Source organism: Poeciliopsis prolifica, unplaced genomic scaffold, assembly GCF_027474105.1.
Source record: "Poeciliopsis prolifica strain line A6 unplaced genomic scaffold, Auburn_PproV2 SCAFFOLD044, whole genome shotgun sequence".
NCBI lineage: Eukaryota > Metazoa > Chordata > Actinopteri > Cyprinodontiformes > Poeciliidae > Poeciliopsis > Poeciliopsis prolifica.
The window spans coordinates 1,459,803-1,480,669 of NW_026562419.1; the positions used below are offsets into that span (position 1 = coordinate 1,459,803).

At 37.3% G+C, this 20,867-nt stretch overlaps 1 protein-coding gene across 1 annotated transcript; it reads right to left on the reverse strand.

Annotated features, from left to right (window-relative positions):
* Nucleotides 1–2,341: 2,341 nt before the first annotated feature.
* Nucleotides 2,342–18,962, reverse strand: LOC129376741 (broad substrate specificity ATP-binding cassette transporter ABCG2-like). The gene is given in 20 exon segments (XM_055056323.1): nucleotides 2,342–2,677; nucleotides 3,580–3,638; nucleotides 3,756–3,845; nucleotides 4,377–4,531; nucleotides 5,298–5,422; nucleotides 5,553–5,642; nucleotides 5,738–5,820; nucleotides 6,003–6,148; nucleotides 6,330–6,440; nucleotides 7,754–7,852; nucleotides 7,933–7,981; nucleotides 8,087–8,189; nucleotides 8,380–8,499; nucleotides 8,501–8,535; nucleotides 8,673–8,825; nucleotides 9,081–9,195; nucleotides 10,304–10,363; nucleotides 14,869–14,993; nucleotides 15,071–15,151; nucleotides 18,837–18,962. Coding segments are annotated over 20 exon segments (1,947 nt in total). The 5' UTR covers nucleotides 18,840–18,962; the 3' UTR covers nucleotides 2,342–2,532.
* Nucleotides 18,963–20,867: the final 1,905 nt, after the last annotated feature.

Sequence of the window (20,867 nt, forward strand, 5' to 3'; positions counted from 1 at the left end):
GATAAGACTCCACTGTAAAGAGAAATGAGAGGAATATTGGTTTCATAGCAAGTAGCTATGGCTTGTTTTTTTTTGTTTTTTTTTTACCAAAGACAAAGAGAAAATCACAGCAATTTCTCAAACACTGAGAGTAACCTGTAATTTTTAAAACTTGTTCACTGCCAAATATTTGAAAAAAAAAAGCCTGGATCTATAACTTGTCTGCTCTGTTTGTATGAAGGTGTCTTTGCTGCAATCTGATCTGCCAGTCTGCTGCATTATTTAGAACAACAGCTCTGAGGTGTTTTTCTTTGGTCTCCATCTTTTGTTCCACCTGATGAGCTGCTATAAACACATCAAAAGATGAAATTACAGCCTGATTCCCAACATGCTGAATCATCCTGCCTGTTTCTTTCAGCTGAAAACATTTTCTGAGACAAAAGTTATTAAAACAATGATGAGTGAATCTGCTCACCTGGGATCCAGTTGTTGCTGTGAACTTTGAGGAAAAACAGGAGGAAAATGATGGATGAAGCAGAGAAACAGGGAGACATGATGACTGCAGAGGGAGGTGATGAAGAGTGAAGGAGGCAGAGAGGGAGTGGAAGCAGGACGGTGTCTAGACTTTAAAGTTACTCAGAGCAAGTGTGGCTCAGAGTTACAACAGAATAAAATCCTTCCTGCTTTTCCCAGGGAATCTCTGAGCAACTTAATCCCAGCAATGTTTCACAATCGCTGGAGCTTTTACTTGTTCTTATGAGAGTCGGTTGGATTTTTAGTAAAAGGCACAAATTTAAGCATATTGTGTCAGATGGATGTTTGTTAAATTAAAATAGGACAAACATATAAACATTTATTGAGGGAACATAATGAAACTGGAAACAGGTTTCCTCCTGTTATTATGATCTGGGATGGAGACAGTTGAAATTCCCCAAACGTTTCCTCCAATAAAGTTTGAACCGCCTTGCCAAACCTCAGCAGCAACAGCAGCAGCAGCAACAACAGCAGCAGCAACAACAGCAGCAGCAACAACAGCATCAACAATAGGAGCAACAGCATCAGCAGCAGCAACAGGGTTGTGTAATTATATTCCAGGCCAGATTAGCTGCACTTTAAGCCCAAAAGCTTTGTTTGATCTCCAGAGACGAGGTTTCCAAAACACTTCACATCTGAAAGTCAGAGGACTTATATGACGGCGTTTCAGGACCACAGAACAAAAAGGAGCACTAAATGTAACTGAAAAAAATAAAAAACTCAGAAATTTATCTCAAACATTTGAGAAATTTCTGAGTTTCCAAAAGTTGAACATTTGTTAGAAAAAAAATCTGAAATTTGGAGTTTAATCTCACAAATGTTCTAGAAAATTGAAAACATTTGAATTTTGAAACTCAAAAAATTTCAGAAAATCATAAATTTTCTACTTTTGAAAATGAGAAAAAAAGATTATCTCCAAAGTTCAGATTTTTTTTGCTTACAAACCTGACTTTTCAAACTCAGGAATTTCCATAACTCTCCTACACAGTTAATGAGACTTTAAAGTTACTCAGAGCAAGTTCACAAGGTTTTTCTAGCAATTTTTTGAATTTAAATTAAATTCAAAAATTAGATTTTTTTATGAAAAAAAAAATCTAATTTGCTTGATAGAAAAGTTAGATTTTTTCTATAAGTTTTGTGACTTTCCATTGTCCGTTGTTTGTTGCTGTGGCCTGAGTGGGTACATTGTTCATAAACCTGAGAAAAATCTTTTCGCCATGAATAAAAATGGTTGCACAAACCCACCATCGTCTCCGTCTCTCAGCCCCACCTGCCAGATCAGAGCTGAGCCTCGTTATTTGGGTAATTTGTGGGATTGAGTCATTTTCAGGTTTTGATTTGTAGGAACAGTTACTCATCCAGATTACACTGAGGTTTTTCCTCCCACACATTTTCAGAAGCAGCTTTCCTATTATTGAAGTGGATTTCCCCAAAGACAGCAGGAGAAATGTCCGTTTACATCAGGATTCATCCAATATGCCTCTTCTTTTGGCTTCTTTTAAACCAAAATATAAAGTCAATTATCAAATAAAATTCTTTTTTCTATTACTATTTAGTAAAGAATTTACTTTTGTTTGAATAAAAGCTTAAAAGGGTCAAACAAAAACCAACTGATGTTGTTTTTGGTTTGTGTTAAATGTCACAATGTTCACTGGGAACAACAAGCCTGATCTGAGTTGGAGTTATTTAATAAACTTGGAATATAATCATATTTACTTTAAAACAAACTCTTTCCGTATTTGTTTGCTTTAAAGGAACTACTTTATTGCTGTAGAAAAAAATGACAGATATAAAATGATAAATTTACATGACTTTGAGCATCAAATCAAAATAAAGCTACACTAATAGAGCACAATGCAGTGATAATATGGAGTGAGTACAAGATTCGCCTTAAAATGAAACATTTTACAACAAACAAGTTATCTGGCTGGTTAAACAACCGTAAATACAATAATGAACCAAACGAATGGAAAACAACAGATTGCATCTAAACTTTGGTTGCAGTGTTTCCAGAAGGCTTTATGTGAACTTCTTGATGAAGCGCAGTTTGAGGTATGCGATGATGAGGAAGCAGACGGTCAAGATGCTCAGAGCCAGGTGGTTCTGCCACAGACCCCAGGTGGAGTAATCCACCCCCTGCTTCTCCAGGTAAATCTCACCTGTCCTGCTCAACACACACACAGGAATCACAATCATGAGATCACAATCATGAGATCACAATCATGAGACGGAGCTTTTAGCCATGAAACATTCCAGGTTGATTCGACTTTAAAAGGTTAATATATTCACATTTGTTGTTTCTGTAAGTATGGTAGTGGATCTATAGTGCTGTGGGCATTTTAAGAAAGGCCCCAAGAACATCATTAAAGTGCAAAAAATACAAGGATACGTTATATAAAAACTATTAATAATAAAATATGAGCAACATATTAAAGATCGTCTGGTTAAGATCAAACTAAGTGTCAAAATGTTGACAAACGAGTAAAGAAGAAACAATTGACTAATTAATCAAATTAGTCGTGATTAGTCAGTTTTAAAAGTAATTACCAACTAATTTGGTAATTGATTAATCAGTAACTGGAGCATAGAGACTCAGATGTAAAGATTCTGGAAAGATTATTTAGTCACACTAAATGTGATATATTTATATTCTTTTTGTGGAAACAATATAAATATATCACATTTAAGATAAAAATAAACTTTGTCCTCAAGTGACATTGTTTTAGCCTCAGATGGTTCTAATTTGGTTAAAAAAAAAACTTTTACTCGTCAATTATTAATTAATTAGTTGATTATTTAAAAAAAACATGTTGGAAGTATCTTTTAGCTGCAGATGATCAAGTGATCGATGCATTTTAGGTACTGAAAGTTATTATTTGTATCTTTTATTAGTATTTCTAACATGATATAAAAAGGAAAAAAATGCAGAATATAATTTTTTTTAGTCTGATGAATCAACTGTCAGAATAATCAATAGAATAAATCAATAAGAAAAAAAGTAATCATGGCTGCAGAGACGTTCATGTCGCTCCTAAAAGTTCGTTTTTGTTTTTCTCTGCGTCTTACATGGAAATGTTTCCTTTCAAGGTGAACTGCAGGTCGGGGAACTCGTTTGCTTGCAGAGCCTAAAAACCAAAAAGAAATAATAAAAATAAGCCAAAAATACTGCATGCATGTTAAAAATGTTGAATTCACAATTGAAAGTGTAGCGTGTAAGGATGATTTCTGGTTTGTGTTCGTACACTGAGCCCATATCTGGGTATACTGAGGTACTTGAGCCAGGCCAGCCAGTTGACGATGGACGTCACATTCACCAACAGACCTGCAAAGATCTGCACAAATCATCACATTTTAAATGTTTCTCAGCTGTAATATCGATTATGCTTTACAAATATCACAATACAGCCAGTAAAATGATAAAAGAGATAAAATACTGAGGCTTTAGTAAATGTAAAACTCTATTAACAAAAGCTAGTAAATAAAAATCACAGTGGGCCAACGCTAATAGAAAGTAAAAAAAAAAAAAACAAATATTAATGGAAATACAGAAAATTATATATCAGATCTTTAAAATGTGTTTTTAGCAGATGACATGATTAATTACAGATTGAAAAACCCAAACTGACATTAAACTGTGTTAATGTTAGTTAACTGATGGTTTTACACTTTAATTTAAAAGGTGGATTTTTGGACTGACGCTGCATAATTAAAATACAGATGAACCTTCTCTTTATTTTGTTCAAAGAAATAATAAATGTGAGAAGAGTTGAGTTTCCTTCAAACATTTTAAAACATTATTTTAAGTCTTAAGTCTTTCCTCTGCAAGAATATTTAGAGCATTTTGATCGTTGGTGTTTATTCACCATCATGAAGACGCAGGTGATGGTCATGTAGATGTTGGCGATGGCCACCACCGTCTGGTCGGCTGAGATGGCGAAGGCCATGGAGGTGGCGGTGTACGACACCAGAGCCACGCTGAACATGAAGGTGAAGAAACACCCAGCTGTCGGCTTCAGGCCTGAAACACACCGACCAGAACAGAACCTCAGCCAGGACAAAGCAATCAGCTGCATGTCTGCTCAAATATCTGGCAAAAAATGGAAAATATTTAACCTGAGAACTAAATATATACATTGGTATAATTTAGATATAGTTAAACACAGCTAGCTATATTTAGTTCGTAGCCTAGATATCTAGTTAGCATATTTAAAGTTAAATATAGTTAATTAGATTTAGCTGCCAAGCTCGCTAACAAGATAACCGTAGCTTGTTAAATATTTATTTAACAAGCTAAATAGTTAGCTAACTAAATTAGTTACGTACATATCTTGCTTGCTAACTAAATATTTAGTTACCATGAAAAACATTTTTAGCATGCAAACTAAATTCCCAAACTAAAATCTGTTTGCTAATTAATATTTAGTAGGAAAGCTAAATATATTTACAAGAAAAAATATTTAGCTTACAAACTAAATTTTTAGTTAGCAATTTGAATATTGTTAGCAAACTAAGTATGAGATTCACTAATCAAACTGTAAAATCCATAAATGAATTGATAACGTGGTGAAAATATGAGATTAACTCCCCATTTCTCTGCCATTTAGATTCATATGTGCAACTACAAAGCAGCAGCTCAGGCAGTTATTCATGTTTTTACTTCAGATCCAGTTTTTCATTTCCCATAAAGACGCCACAAGGTTTAACTTAATCCTTTAAATTTGACATGCTGGGACTTCATAATTACAGTAAAATAATTTCTCCTACAATCACAGTATTTTACCTACCAACCATGAAGTAGGCGACGCAGGTGAAGACGATGGCGGGGATGGTCCTCAGAGTGATGATGTCAGACAGGATCTTAGACAGGAAGTAGACAGAGAGTCTGTAGTAACCGCTGATGTATTCATGGCTGCAGAGAGAGAAATATGATAGCTTCCATCAGTAAGCCTCCTCCGTAAAGATGAATTATGTTTGCTGCTCAGTTCTCAATCTAAATGTCATTTAGGGTCACAATATGTGATTTTGTGAGTCAGACCCACATGAAGAGTTTCCTCTCTGTGATGAAGAGTTCAGCGGCCGACAGCGAGCTGAAACACTGATTCACCACGATGAAGAAGAGCGCGCCGGTCCTGGAAACACAACAACACAGAGACGAGACCAAGTCAGGAAGCAGAGTGACATCACACCCACAAACCCGGCTCTGGATTATAACGGAGGGAAATACCTGTTCTGGATGCCGCTGTCATCCAGCTGGACGTCGAAGAAAAGCGCTCCGACAACCAGAGCGAGGAAGAGCGTCACCGCCACCTGAAACACAAAACAAACTCTGAACAAACTCAGAACAACTGTGTGACTCAGAGCCAGTTAGACTGCTGCTTCTGAAACTCAGACACTTCATGTGTTTGAAAGTGCAGTTCCTCTTCTTGTCCAGCAGATGCTGCTGCAGAACTTCACAGTTTACTGTTTAGTTCAGGGAAGAGGTTCATTACCTGGGCGATGGAGGTTTGCGGGTTCAGCGCCAGGTTGCGGAACGTTCTCTTCAGAACCCATCTGAACTGGGTCTGGAAGCTGGTGTTGTAGGTGATGGTCCTGAACCGAGAACTCTTGGTTGTTGGCTTTCCCTGACAAATCCTTTCTAGAAGATAAAGGTAAGAAAATTATGTGAAAACTAACATTTCTCAAGACAAAGTGGCCTCTGTCAATGTTTCTGCCAATAAAGACCATCTGGCTTCATTAGTTAATCAATAGTCTGCCTTCGTAGGGTCTTTGTCTCTCCAAAGGGTTTTTGGGGTAAATCTCATTTCTCTTGAACTTACCCAGCTCGTCTTTAGTCTGTTTGTAGTACTGGCAGTTTCTGTACTCCTCCACCAATTTGTCCTCAATTCCTTTTCTGGACTTGGACATTGATTCTGCATCCTGTTGAGAGTCTGCAACAAGAAAAACAACTTTCAGTCAAATGAACTCAGACTGAGATCAACAGCTAGGCACCAACCCTGTTCACTTTTACTTGATGCAGACCGAAGCATCCCATTGAGTGGTGTGAAGTAAAAATTGTGTTATTATTTCTTTTAAGAATTTTATTTTAATTCTTTATTCATTTAACACTAGTATTGTTCAGTTTGTTAAAACGTGCAGGTCAAGGAGTCGTTGAAGAATCAGGTTTCCTTTGACCTCTCCTTGGAAAAGTTCCAGTAGGTTGTCAGTGGCTAAAATAAGGCACCAGTGTTTGTTAACAGATAACAATAAACAGGTTAGGTAATTGTAGTGAGATGGAATAAACCCTAAGGCTCAACAAATTTCTCCATTAAATGTCACAAGCTAAGGCTACGCGCTAAACGTACAAAGTCTGATAATGTTCTTGTTATGCAAAATTGTTCCATTAGTAAACCTGAATTTTGGAAACACACCTATTTTTGAACAAAAATGTTTATCATCTGAACAATTAACTTACCCTAAGGATGGATATTGCACTCTCTCTATACCCTGTTAAGAGTGACTGTGCATTAACCTGTTCAACTGGGTCTGGGCCAGGTGTGACCACATTGTATAGACTAGAGTCCTATGTATTGTGAGAGCTTGCAGCTCCAAGTCAGAACCCATTGCAGGTACAGCTGTTGTGTTGAGGTTACTGTGTTCTCCGTTTGCAAACGACTGAAATAAAGATTTTGCTCTTTGCCATTTGCCAGAGTCTCAACCTGATCTGTTACTACAGATTAGATTTTGTTTTGTCCACAGTGGTAAGACACGGTGCGGGTTAGCTCGCTACTTTATGGTCCTCTGTGTCCAGAGGAGTATTTCAACCACCAGTTGGGCAGATTAAACCCAAATGTCTAACATGGCGCCATGTTAGTGCAACAACAGACGTGACGACTAATACGTCTTGTTTGTGTCTCAAGCTGTAATATTTTTCTGCCCTCAGCACCAGCAGCTCCACTCTTACCAAACCGAACCGAACCGAACCGAACCGAACCAACCCATTGTCCTATGTCCTATTCATCAAGTCCTTACTCTCTGTTGAAGACTCACCCCAAGTGGCACATGTCCATCTCCTGGGACCAGAAAGAGATTCTGATAAGTCCCAATCACTGTGTTTGTTTAGATTTCAAAGACCATGACGAATCACCCCTCATTAATGTCCTCTAGCTATATTTGGCACCATAAATTAGTGGGTTAACCATAATCATTTTTTCAATAGAAGCAGTGAACAATCACAGTTATTTACTGGATTAAAAGCTCCTACCGTCTCCTTCCAGGCTGCTGAGGGTGACGGCGGTCGAGTCTCCGTTGATGACGTCCAGGAAGAAATCAGCAGGGTTGTTGTGAGCCTCGCAGTGATATCCTGGAAGAAAAAACCCAAACTGAGCTGAAAAACATCCCTGCTGAATCAAAACAAGTTGAATATTTGATCCACTTTCTTACCAATTTCAGAGAAATACTCCAGCGCTTCCTGTGCCGGGCCGTGGTAAACCTGGACGTTTCAATTTCACCATAAAACAAAGTTATTGTTATTATTTTTCTTCACATTTAGGCCTCCTGTTTGGTCAGTAGACGTTGATGTTTCGGTTATGTTGACCTGTTTTCCGTTGACGAGCAGCGTGAGGCTGTCGAACAGGCGGTAGATGCTGTACCGCGGCTGATGGATGGACAGGATGATGGTGCGACCGTGTTTCGCCATCCTACCAAAACATTTTAGAAATAAATTAAAGGCTCAGGTCTACAAAGTGTGAATAATACTCAAATGTGATTATAGGAATGATATTTCAATTTATAGTAAGCTGGTCAAAAACAGATTCACAAATGGGATTATAAAAAGTAAATAAGTTATTATGTGGCCTAACTGGGAGGAAACCGGTTAGTGGTGTTCACCTCTTCAGCAGCAGCAGCACAGAGTTGGCGGTGCTGGCGTCGAGCCCCGTGGTGGGTTCATCCAGGAAGAGGACGGGCGGGTCGATGATCAGCTCCATGCCGATGTTCGTCCTCTTCCTCCCCGCCTGAGATCCCACGAATCAGCTGAGTTCCCACCTGAAACGCAGCGTATGGCCGACGTTTACCACAAGCAACCCATTCAACGTCATGTTCTGTGACAAAATGCGAAACGTATCGAGATGTTTATTCATTTTTCATGGCGTCATATTATGTTGGAACATTTTTCAGCTCACCTTGGAGTTAGCGACTCGTCCCAGTCCCAGCTCCTGGATCAGTTTCTCCACCTTCTGCTCCTTCTCCTTCTGGCTGATGGAGGACGGCAGACGCAGCGCGGCAGAGAAGAGGAAGTTCTGTCTGACCGTCAGGGTTCCCATCACGACGTCGTCCTGCAGACAGGAAGCTGCCGCTTAGAAAAACTCAAACATCAGCTGCAGCTGGATGCACCTTTATTTCTGTCCTTGAATCAAACTTCCTCTGCTGCGACTTTGAGTTTCAAAACAGTTTATTTAATGAGATTTGGCCGAAGAAGCCGGTCGTATTGTTGCAGGCGTCTCTTCCTTCCCTTCCAGGGAACATTCCTGAGCAGAAAAACATTTCAAGCTGGTTTCTGTGGGTCTGGCTTCCTGACTGCTTTCGCCTACCTGCACCACATATCCAGACAGACATTTGAAGTTGGGAGGCTGCGGAGCGCCGTCGATCAGGACTTCTCCTGAAAGACCTGCAGGGTCTTTTCTGGCTGCCAAAACGTCCAGGAACCTGGAGAAAAACCAGCAGCAGCAAATAAGGCTGGGCTTGATTCTAAAGGTGCATTCACACCAGCGCTGTTTAGTCCACTTCAATTAAACTCTAGTTCATTAGGGGAGGTGAGAATGTTCAACTGAACTCTGATGTCACCGATAAACCTGTCAGTGTGAGGTTGCAGTGAACTCTGGTGCAGATCGAATGCATATAACATCTAGTGAATCAGAGACTGTTCCACAAGGCAGGAGCAGGCATAGGGCCCACAAGCACAGGGCATTCTGGGTAAATACAACCACAACAAACACGTTAGCCTCGTGCTAGCAGGAGCAACGGTTTGTGACATAAGAGAAATTCTACAACCACTGAAATCTGATGCTGCTCCATTTTTGTTTACATTTTGTGAAGAAGGAAATAAACTTTTGGCTTTTCTTCAGAGGTTTTTGTGTTTTTGCCTTCAGTGGTTCTTGCTGCAGCGCCCCCACAGGAGAGAAGCAGAACACACTGCAGAAAGAACCACAGCAGCTAAAAAACTTTGGTTCTTAATCAAACATTTGTTTGATTTCCAGCTGCTGCTTTCACACTGCATTGTGTTAAACGAACCAAACATTTGCCTCTCCTCGCCTGTGGGGGCGCTGCAGAAGGAAACAACACAAAAACCTCTGAAGAAGAACCTGAGCGCACCAGACTTTTAGACAAACGGACTGGAGTTGGATTATTTATTCCTATTACTCTCATTATTATTATTATTATTAGGGTTGGTGTGAAATCAGGCTAAGAATACAAACCATGTGAACCAGTTTATGGATGAGATGTTTTTATTTCCATCTTCAGGAAACAGGAAGGAACACGTGGAAAATTTGGGAGCCATTTTCTCAGTGGTCAGTTAATGAGCTCTAAAATTAAAAATGGGTCCAGAAAATGGTTTTGTTTTCACCAACATGACATTATTCCCAACAATAAACACACAAAAAAACTGATTAATTATAGAAATAATTCTGGATTTGACCTCATTCGTATCCTGGTCTAAAAAGGGAAGAACGTTTGAGCTCATTTTGTCTCAGTTTAAGTGAAAAACATGCAGGAAAGGTGAGAGCTTTATAACAAACAGATGCAGTTGACTTACGATGACTTCCCGCTTCCTGTTGCTCCCATGATGGCGTTCAGGCCCGGCTTCATGAGCCCACTGAGGAGGACCAAACGTGAAAGGAACCGGTCATGAAACAGAACCCAGCTGCTGATTACAGAACCTCTGGCGACACACGTCACCGTCGCTTTAATTCGACCACCATTCAAACAATTAACACGTTTTAAAAGGAGGATCAAAACCTGTAAAGATGGAGGCTGAAAGACTCAACCTCTACTTCCTGTTTTACAGCCATTTGTGACGCCAACATTACAAATAAATTACTAATTTATTCACTTCAAATTTAAAGTTCTTTCCTTTTTGGCGACATTTTAAAAAGTCGTTCAAAATTTAAGAAGGAAACGTAGCAAATTTGTTGAGTTTTTGTTTTGTCAGCTCAACAAGCCATGTATTACAACTAAAAGCAATTCAATTCTTTTTATGGTGAATTTATGTGAAAGTACAAATAAATGCTCCTGTGTATTTTAGAGTTTTCTAACTTTGCAAATCTGAACAACATGCTAAAAATGTCATGTTGGAAGTTAAATACATAAAGAGGAAGGTTTTATTGTTGCTTCAGTGCAACTCTGCAGAAAACGGTCAGCTCACCTTACCATCATTATCCAATAAAAACTCTCCGCCCTTTGACCGCAGGAACATTTTGTAACATCCATACAGCTGAGATTAAACATACAATGAATTTACAGTTTAAAACGAGAATAATGAGGATGATTAAAATCATAAAACCAAAAATCTCAAGGTGGATAATCTGCCTTATCCAGTCAAATGAGACAATTTTTACCATCAGACAGCAGTAAACTGCTAAAAACACGAGTTTGCAGGAGAGCTCAGCTTCACGTGCAACACAGACTGACCCAGGCTTTAACTCCGTCAATAATTAGACAAAATAAACAATAAAACAGCAGCTGAACGACTCAGAGCCGTCAGAACCAACATGACAACAAGACGCTGTTTGCCCAAAGTTTTCATAACATTATAACAGGCCTGGGTGGTTTTCATAACCAGCGTTATCAGACAGAAAGATCTTTAACCTTTTGGAGAATTGTTCTGATCTCAATAAAGATAAACATTTAATCCTGGAAGATTATCAGATTTTCCATCAGACTGAGGGTGAGAGGTGAACTGTCAGGTGTATTCAAGGTATCTGGATGTGATTTAATTTAATGGACTAAGTTAAAAAAGGATGATTTTCTGTAGGATTAAACCACAGAACAGACTAGATTTAAAACTGCTGCAGGGCCGGCCAAAAGAGTTACAGGGCCTTAAGCAGAATGTGATTCAGGGGCCCCAGTTAAAATCACCATCAGTTACAGCATTTCAATACAGAACACCACTGATAATTAATATTGATGAGATTTATTTGTGAACAAACCTTAAACACATAGCATCAGATTATTGCTATGGTGACACAACAATATAAAGATTATTTGCAGTTTTACAAAGTGTACTTGCAAATCTTACATTTGAAACAATTTAACATATTTTAATTTATCTATCTGAAACTGTTGAATTCAAATTGAATAAAATGCTCATTCTCAATACATAAATGTTAAAATTATAGATCTATGGTCGGTGTTAAAATATAAACATTTATGGGGGGGGGGGGCACCAAGCTGCTTTCTCAGATTAATACAACAACAAACTGACTTGAGTTGGAAAAAACTTTCGAAACTTCTTTCATGCTGATTGTATATTTAATATTCCTAAAATAAATTAAAATATCTAATATAATACATAGTGGCAGAAATAACATAATTTAAACAGATCGGATTGGATAAAATCTACTGAAAAATTGGTGAGAAAAATATAAAACAGATGAATGACAAAGTTTTTTCTCTAAATTTGCCTACTATGTGTTTTTTTCAGGACATTTTCCAATGTTTTGATGACAGTGAAGCTCCAGTTTCAGTTCTGCATCCCGAGGGTGTAACTAGTGTGACTGCATGCAACAAGGAACTAAAACTGCTTACGATTTTCTATCAGTAAAACTACAGAGTGCTGCGTCAGTAATGCTGACTCTGCATTTTATGTCAACGTGAAAAATGTTAAGTCATTCATTCAGAGACTTTCTAATCGATACCATGATGCTGCAAGTTGCCTTGCTGGTTTTGGACATACAGTCACCAGTTAAAACAATTTTCATTTTAGCAAAAATATGGATTTTGTTGCTGATTCAATAGATCTTAATGTCCATTTGGTAGAAAACCCCATAATTTTCAAGAAAATCCATCACTTGTCTTTCTTTTCTGTTAGATTTTAGCCGCAGCCAAACCACCAGAGCCACCAGTAAACTCTTCATATGAACAGCTGTGGAAAAAACAAAATCTAATCTGTAGTAACAGATCAGGTTGAGACTCTGGCAAATGGCAAAGAGCAAAATCTTTATTTCTCTGTCGTTTGCAAACGGAGAACACACAGCAACCACAACACAGCAGCTGTAGCTACAATGAGCTCTGACTTGGAGCTGCAAGCTCTCACAATACACAGGACTCCAGTCTATACAATGTGGTCACACCTGGCCCAGACCCAGTTGAACAGGTTAATGCCAGTCAGTAGCCGCAGGGTGGACAGGATGCAGCTCTCCTTACTGAAAGGTCAGTTATTTAGTTGACAAACATCTTCTTGGTCAAAATATGGGAGTTCCCAAAAATCAGGATGCTAATGGAACAATTTTCCAAAGCAAAAACATTGTCAGACCTCGTACATACTCTCCATTGACATTCAATGGAGAAATTTGTTAGACCTTAGGGCTTATTCCATCTTACTGTATTTACCTAAACTGTCTGTTGTTATCTGTTAACAAACTTTGGCGCCTTATTTTAGTCATTGACAGCCTACGGGAACAAGGAGAGGTCAAAAGGAAACCTGATTCTTCAGAGACTCCTTGACCTGCACGTTTTAACAAACTGAGCACGTTTTAACAAACTGAACACGTTTTAACAAACTGAGCACGTTTTAACAAACTGAGCACGTTTTAACAAACTGAGCAATACTCGTGTTAAATGACTAAAGAACTAAAATAAGATTCTTAACAGAAATAATAACAGTTTTTTACTTCACACAGCAGTGAGGGGAAAGTTAGCAGAGTAAAATCTGCTGGATGTACGCTTCAAAGTCATCTGAGTTTAAATAAAGTTTCAACCCTCCTTCAACTCTGTCAATGATTAAACCAACAGGAATATAATGAAGATACCAGGCATTGTGTACAGTATCCTGCATGCATAGAAACACACACCCTGAACTTTGACCAAATATACTTTCCACAACATCCACACAATGAAGTTTTGTTTCTAAGAACAGCATCAGATGCACCAGAGACCAAATAACTCAGGATCCATCCCTCTACTGCCTGTTTGGGGTTTATAGTGGAAGAGCAGTGATTGGTTAACTATGACATCTGTAGTCATCAATTATATGATATTAATGATGCTGGGATGATCCACAGCTTGGTACGTCTTCAAATTAAATAAAAAACAACATTTTTGTGTCTGTTGGGCTAAATTTACAGTCAGAATAACTGGAGCTGAAGGAATCTTAATTAAATATATTCATAATTTATGCCCAACTATAACGTCTGTGGGAATCAATGATCTGATATTAATGATGCCAGGAAGATCCAGAGTTTGGTAAAATCTTGATAGTGATTAAAAAATCTCAACTCAGATTGTTGGGCTAAATTTGCAGAGTAACTAAAGCAGCAGGAAAGAAGCGGTTTTGAGTTTCACTTTAATGTTTTTTTTCTTTGTTGTGGAGCACAGCATGAAATAAATAACATCCGCCTGACCAAGTTTGATTGAGTTAGCAGAGTTATTCTACGGCTGCGATGCAGCATGTGTAGAAGAATCATCTTTTTGCCCTGCAGTGTTGTCTGCATGCGCAAAACTTATGTAAACAATAACAATCAAAGAGTCTATATTTGCTAATATGATTATGATTCAGTCAGTGCCTCACCAGCTTTGCACCTCACTGCTAATTTTCTTTATAATTGCGTTTGTTACACAACAGTGAAATCCTTAAAGCCAACTTGATTCTGTGACTTTAACACCCTGAACTTTCTCATTGTGTCAGGCTATTTAAATAGATCAGCATCCTGCTACTGTGTCTGTTTGTTGGTTTAAGCTCAAAGGTATTGTGCTATAACAGCCTGCAGAACGGACGATGTGTGTGCTGCAGAGGCAAAGCAGAAACCGGAGTCGCTTCACAAAGCAACGCTTCCTTCCTTTGCTTCCCAACATGTGGTATTTGATCTGGAACCAAAGAACAGGTCCGATCATGTCACGTTTGCCTCCCAGCCGATGGCACGTAGACCAACAAATTCAGGGTGTTTTGTTTCTTGGACAGTTTGCATACCTGCTGGCTGTGATGTTGTAGTGTTCAGGATTTTGCATTGTGAGCGTAGATAGAGCTCAGATCTCATAAAACAACTTGAAATTAGAAATATCTCAGAAACATAACCTTTTATTTCAGCTTTGCTACTTTAAAATCTAAAGTATTTAGATCTATTTAAGATAAAATGTCAGTGTTTTGGACACGCCTGTACTCACTTCAAGTCAATGAGGATGTCTTTGGTTGTGGCCTTCTTCATGCAGAAACATCCTCCTCCCTGCTTCACTTTATAGTGAATATTGTGGAAGCTAACGGTGGAACCGTGTTTGTTTGCACCTGCAGACTGAAAAAAATATTCCTTAGCCAAAAGACGAGTCTCTTCTAAGTTAAAATATTGCTAGCATGACGGCCGGCGGTTACCTGGTGCTTGGAGGCTCCGTTTTGCCCAAGCTCCATGGCGTCTCGGTCATTAGACGTGCTGCACCTCCTGTATTCAGAATCCTGAAAAGTCCATTTGGATTAACAAGTAAATATTTTTTACATCAATATGAATCAACAAAATAACAAAACTCTGTAAAACCCATCAACTCCATAGAATCACAGTGAATTTCAGAAACCAACTAAAAATTCAAAATTTGGAGAAACATTAACTTAGAATATGTAATGTTGGTGAAAGCATCAGTTGAAAAACTTTAGAATTTATAATGTTGAAGATCATGTCACTTGCTAACTGCTGTTAGCCACAGCTTCACTAGCTAATAGCAACTTTACTTTATGAGGTGCGTTAGCCACAGCTGTAGCTAAATGTAACAGCATATTCTTCCTGACACACAATGTTGGCTAAAACAGTAAAATAACAAAAACTGTCAGGCACAGTGTTAGCCCAAACTTTAAAAACTAATGGAAACGGCTTGGCTAACATGTTAGCCGGAATAAGCTAATGGAAACCAGAACTTTACAAGCTAGAGATTAAAACTAAGAACTTTGTTTTTTTTAATATACTATGAAAGCTAATGCTAACAGTTTGATTCAGTCACATGTCAGAACTTTAGAAGCTAACAGAGTCATTGCTTTATCACAATGTTATCTTATCATCTGATAGCCATAAATATCAACAGTTACGGCTTTGTTGGGTAAGATATATTACATAACAGTTATTTACAAGCTAACCATAACAGTTTTGTTTCGTTCCATTAGATACAATGTTAGAACTTTACACTCTTTGTTTTAACACACTACACTTTTCCAAAATGTTAATTTGAACACAGCTTTGCTCTGGTAAAACTTTAACGGGTTTAGGAAAGTGCCATTGGTTTATCGTGTTAATGTCATTTTGTTAATGTCATTATTCTGATCCACTGCTACATTTACCAAACCTAAAATAATATGGTACTTTAACTTGACAGTTGACAGAAGCACAAGATAAATCATATATCAGATGTTTGCATTTATCTATAAACATATCTTAATTATTTACTACGGCAGAGCATTTTCATGCTGGTGTAAAAAAAAAGTCTTTAAATTTGATTTTAATGTTTTTGGTCATTATTTTAGGTGGAAAAACCAAACCGAAATGGTTAGACTTATTCTCAACAACTGTAGAAAAATAAATAATAAAATTGCTGCAAAGACAACAATGCCCTTCTGTCTAAACGTGAAACTCATTTTATCTTTTACAGCAGATATTTAGTAAAAAAATAAACTATTAATTGATAAAATATAAAAGAATATAGTTAAAATGTGGACATTAGTTAATCATTTTGGTATGATTAACTACCTCTGTAATGCAGAGGTGAGAAAAGTTCCCAAAAATTGTATTCAAGTCAAAGTAGCACTTCAACTGATTTACCAAAGTAAAATCAAAAAGCAAGAAATTACTCAAGTAAGGGTAAAAAGGTATTTGGTCAAAAAGTCTCCTAAAGTACTGAATAAATGATCAAATGATCAGTAAGTTAATATTCAAAAGTCATCAGACGGACCAAAATATAAAGTTAAATGGAAATGTTAGTATTTTAAGGACCAAAACAAAAAACTAATTGTATAAATAAGAGTTACAAAAACATTCAATCAGGTAGAAGAAGAAAAAAGTTTCCAAATCAGTTTGTTTCAATTTAAAACTTATGAAACTTTAACAATAACTGTTAATGAATTTTGATTAAAACCTGGTTGTTCTTCATTCAGTGGGAAGAAAATCCAGAAATATTCCTCAAGTAAGAGTAAAAATACGTCATAATTCTTTGCAAAAGGTCCTCAGGTAACGAGTTACCAACTCTGTTGTAATGACAGATCATTTCTACCTTTTTTTTTTATTCTCTGTTTATATTTATTTATTTTGCATAAAAACTGTTTTCCAGAAACTCAGTTATGTAACTTTTAAGCACTGACAGGCAAACTTAGCTTAACTTTAGTCATTGTCTTATTTGCATCACCAGAGTCCAGTTTGCAGTTTCTCTGACAAATTTCCTGAGATTCTGCTGATTTTGTCCAAAAATCCCAAATCTGTCAAAAACTCAGAAGCAGCTAATTTTGTTCATTCCTCTTTCCAGCAGCGCAAACCTTCCTTTTTAACGCAAGAAATGAGCTAAAGTGAATTAAACGTGACGCTGACTTGTATAAAAATGTTCAGCATTTCGGAGTGAGAGAAGAGAGCACAGATATTTTTACCTGTTGAAGTCGCAGAGCAAACAGACGCTGACCTGCAGGGAGCCGACTGATCGATGTGTGTTTGACACAGAAGAGGCCACTTGTTTAAGTTCAGGCTGCGCATGCCAGGAAGTTTGCTAAGTCTAGTTTTATAACCGAGGCGTGATAAGTAGGGAAAAGGGAAAAACTGAGGATGACTCCTACCTACAGTTATAAAATACAGAGAAAGTGCAATAAAGAGGTTCAGGTTTGTACCTTCATGTCAAAGTTTAGTTTTAAATTTTACATCAGGTTTCTTAATTTACACACAGGAACATTTTAAAGAAATAAACCAAAGATGAATCAGGAATTTTGTTTCTTTTTATAGATTTAAACAGACAAATAAAAGGGATTTTGACCTTTTTTTTTTTTTTTTTGCGTAACATGAAACATGATCCTAAAGTTAATTTTACCATCTCTAACCCAATAACAGAGCTGGTAGTAATGACTTACGTTTACTTGAGTAACTGTATTTCAAAGTGTCGCTGCTTTTACTTCAGTAAAATGGTAAAGTGAATTCATGGAGCTTAAAAAATTACTTTATAACATTTCCAGACTAATAGACTTTAATTCTCTTTGTTTTTACTTTTTTATTTATCGAGATTGGACACAAAGTGATGCTTTATTTGACGTAAAATTGGTTGAGATCTCTAAAGAACAGGGATTTATTTGTGTTAATAAGTAACGTCTCATTGGAATCTGGTCTGAGCCTTCAGAGCCACATAAAGACGGTTACAAAATCAGCCTTCTGAATGTCAGTTTATAAACCACTGAAGGCTTAAAGATCTGCTGCTGTCATGGCAGAAGGTCTGAAACAAAGGAAACAAAGAAAAAGGAAACAAACAAAAAGGAAACAATGAACTCCAAGGCTGTTTTTTCTGTCACAATAACAGACTGGTCAATATATTCTCAAAGAAATTATTGTGATAAATGATAATATTGATGCTTTGAGACCATTTTCCAGTATTTTAATGCTAATCTCATAATTATGACTTTATTGATTCTCACAGATCGATAAACTTAAAATCCTAATGAATATTTAACTCTGGAACTGGAAAATATTTTAAATATCTGCAATAAATAAATAAACAAAACAACAAATAAAATAAATTATGAAGTCTCTGTAAACAAAACTAGTTCAGACCAAAACACTAAACAGAAAACTTTTATCAAAAAGTTTTTGGTAGAAAATTTATTAATATTTTGCTGCAGATTTAAGGATGTTTTTTGTCTCATAATTGTTTACTCTGTTGTGTTTATGGATTAAAGCTCTCTGAATTGCCTTGTTGCTGAAGCATTTTTAGCAACTTCATGTTGCTTCAATTTAAGCAATTTATTCTGTCTGAACCTCTGGCTAATGTGGAAAATTTAATTAAAGTTCTAAAATTCCCCCAAAACAGAATCTGAACAGTCAATCCGTGGTTCAGTTTGTTTTGTTTTAAAGGTTTATGAAAACCAGAGAAGTTTCTGAGGGTTGAAAGTTGTTTGGTGAATTAAGCCTCACCATCTTGTCTGCTGTGAAGCCCCGCCCACTGCGTGACGTCGTGCCTGCGGCTCCTTTCTCTGGATAATTAGATGATTTCCAGGGACCATCATCATCATCATCCCTGCAGTCTGGCGCACATCCCGCCCGGTTCACAAAATGAAAACAACACGCAAAAAAACCCTGAACCATCGGAAGCCAACATTTTCTGAACCTGCGTTGATGTTTGGATGAAATGAAGCAGCTCAGGATGGACGCAGCGACGCGCCGGTGGGATCTGTTTACCCGGAAAGCAGCAGAGGAGGCGGGACTGCAGGAACCCGCAGCGACCCGCAGCGACCCGCAGCTCCAGGAAGTCAGAGAAACACACATCCTGTTACCACATGTAACCAACACACACACACACACACACACACACACACACACACACACACACACACACACACACACACACACACACACACACACACACACACACACACACACACATGAACATGTTTGTTCCCTCACTGATCCTCTCTGCATCCGGATGCAGCTGAATTAAAAACTTTAGAAATGAGAATAAATAACCAGCTGAGATGAACTCATGTTTTAGTGTTAATAATAAGAGTTGAAATTGATGTGATGTAACTGCTGTCAGGCGCTGCTTTGGCTCCCCTGCTGGTCCAAAGGTGGAATTACAGTCCGGTGTTACATCACGTTGTTACCACCGTGTGACCGCAGGAGGCGCTGTTGCACTTAATGTTATGAATATTACGGTCACAGAATCTGATAGCTCTTATCGGATAAGCTACCAAACCGAGCTTATAGAAAACATTAAATACTTGAGCAGTAAAGTGGTAAAAGTTACTAATTTTACTAATCATATCCTGAGGTAGTAACTGTTCACATTTACTCAATAATATTTACTTGACTGACTTTTTAAATGTGGGCTACTTTTAAGAGTATTTTTACTGAACTTTTACTTCAATAATTTTATGATGAACTATTGATACTCCGGTTGGAATAAAATGTCTGGATTTTCTACCCACTGAATAAAAAACAAACATAATTTAACCAAACAATCACCAAACTCAGACACACACCTGCAGTTTTTGTAAAAGCTTCATGAGTTTTTTACTGAAAGAAACTGAGTTGGAAACATTTTATTTTGCCTGATTTTTTTATTATTATTATTATTTGAATTATTGTCATTTTTGCCCAAATTTCACTTAACTTTATGTTCTGATGATGTAGTTTTAAATATTAAATGGTTGATCATTTAATCAGTTATTCAGTAGTTAGGTAAACTTTTTACTAGAGTAATTTCTTGGACGGCTAGTTTTGACCTTTATTTGAATAAGAATCAGTTGGGGGTGCGATGCTCTCGCTGGATCATTTCTGGGTGGTTTATCCACCTCTTGTGATCGTCTATATTCCCATAGCTCATAATATTAATGATCAAAGTTTTTATTCTTTGTTCTGATTTTCTTTAATTTTCCTGTTGCCTTTTTTGTTCCCCTGAAAAACCTAATTATGAAATTACGGTAAAAAACCATCACAGAATATTGTTTAACACCAGAAAAGGAAAAAATCCAAAAACTAAAGTTATATTCATGAAATTTGCTCATTAAAGATCATTAATTAAATGCATTTTCAGTCATCTAATGCCAAATGTTTCAAATATTTTTTGATTAAGTTATGATATCAACCATTTAAAAGCAAATCCAGTTTATACACACAAATTTAATCACATAAAAAGATTAAAAGTTGGTGGCATTCATTCCAGTTTGATCCTATTTATAGATCCGGTGAAGTCAGTTCATTATTTAAACCGGCTAAAAAGTTTTTATCTAAACTATGATTCAAACATTTAGCGACAGCAAACAATCACTAAAGACCGAGCATGTACGGAGCGACAGTGGAGAGGAAAAACTCCCTTAACAGGAAAAAACTAAAAGAAACAGAAGAATTTCTAACTAAAGAAAAACAGTCAGCAAATGTTTCCCCTTTAAAGCCCTGAAACGTAACCTGGTCTTCACCAGCATGACCACATGACCGGCAGCAGACTCT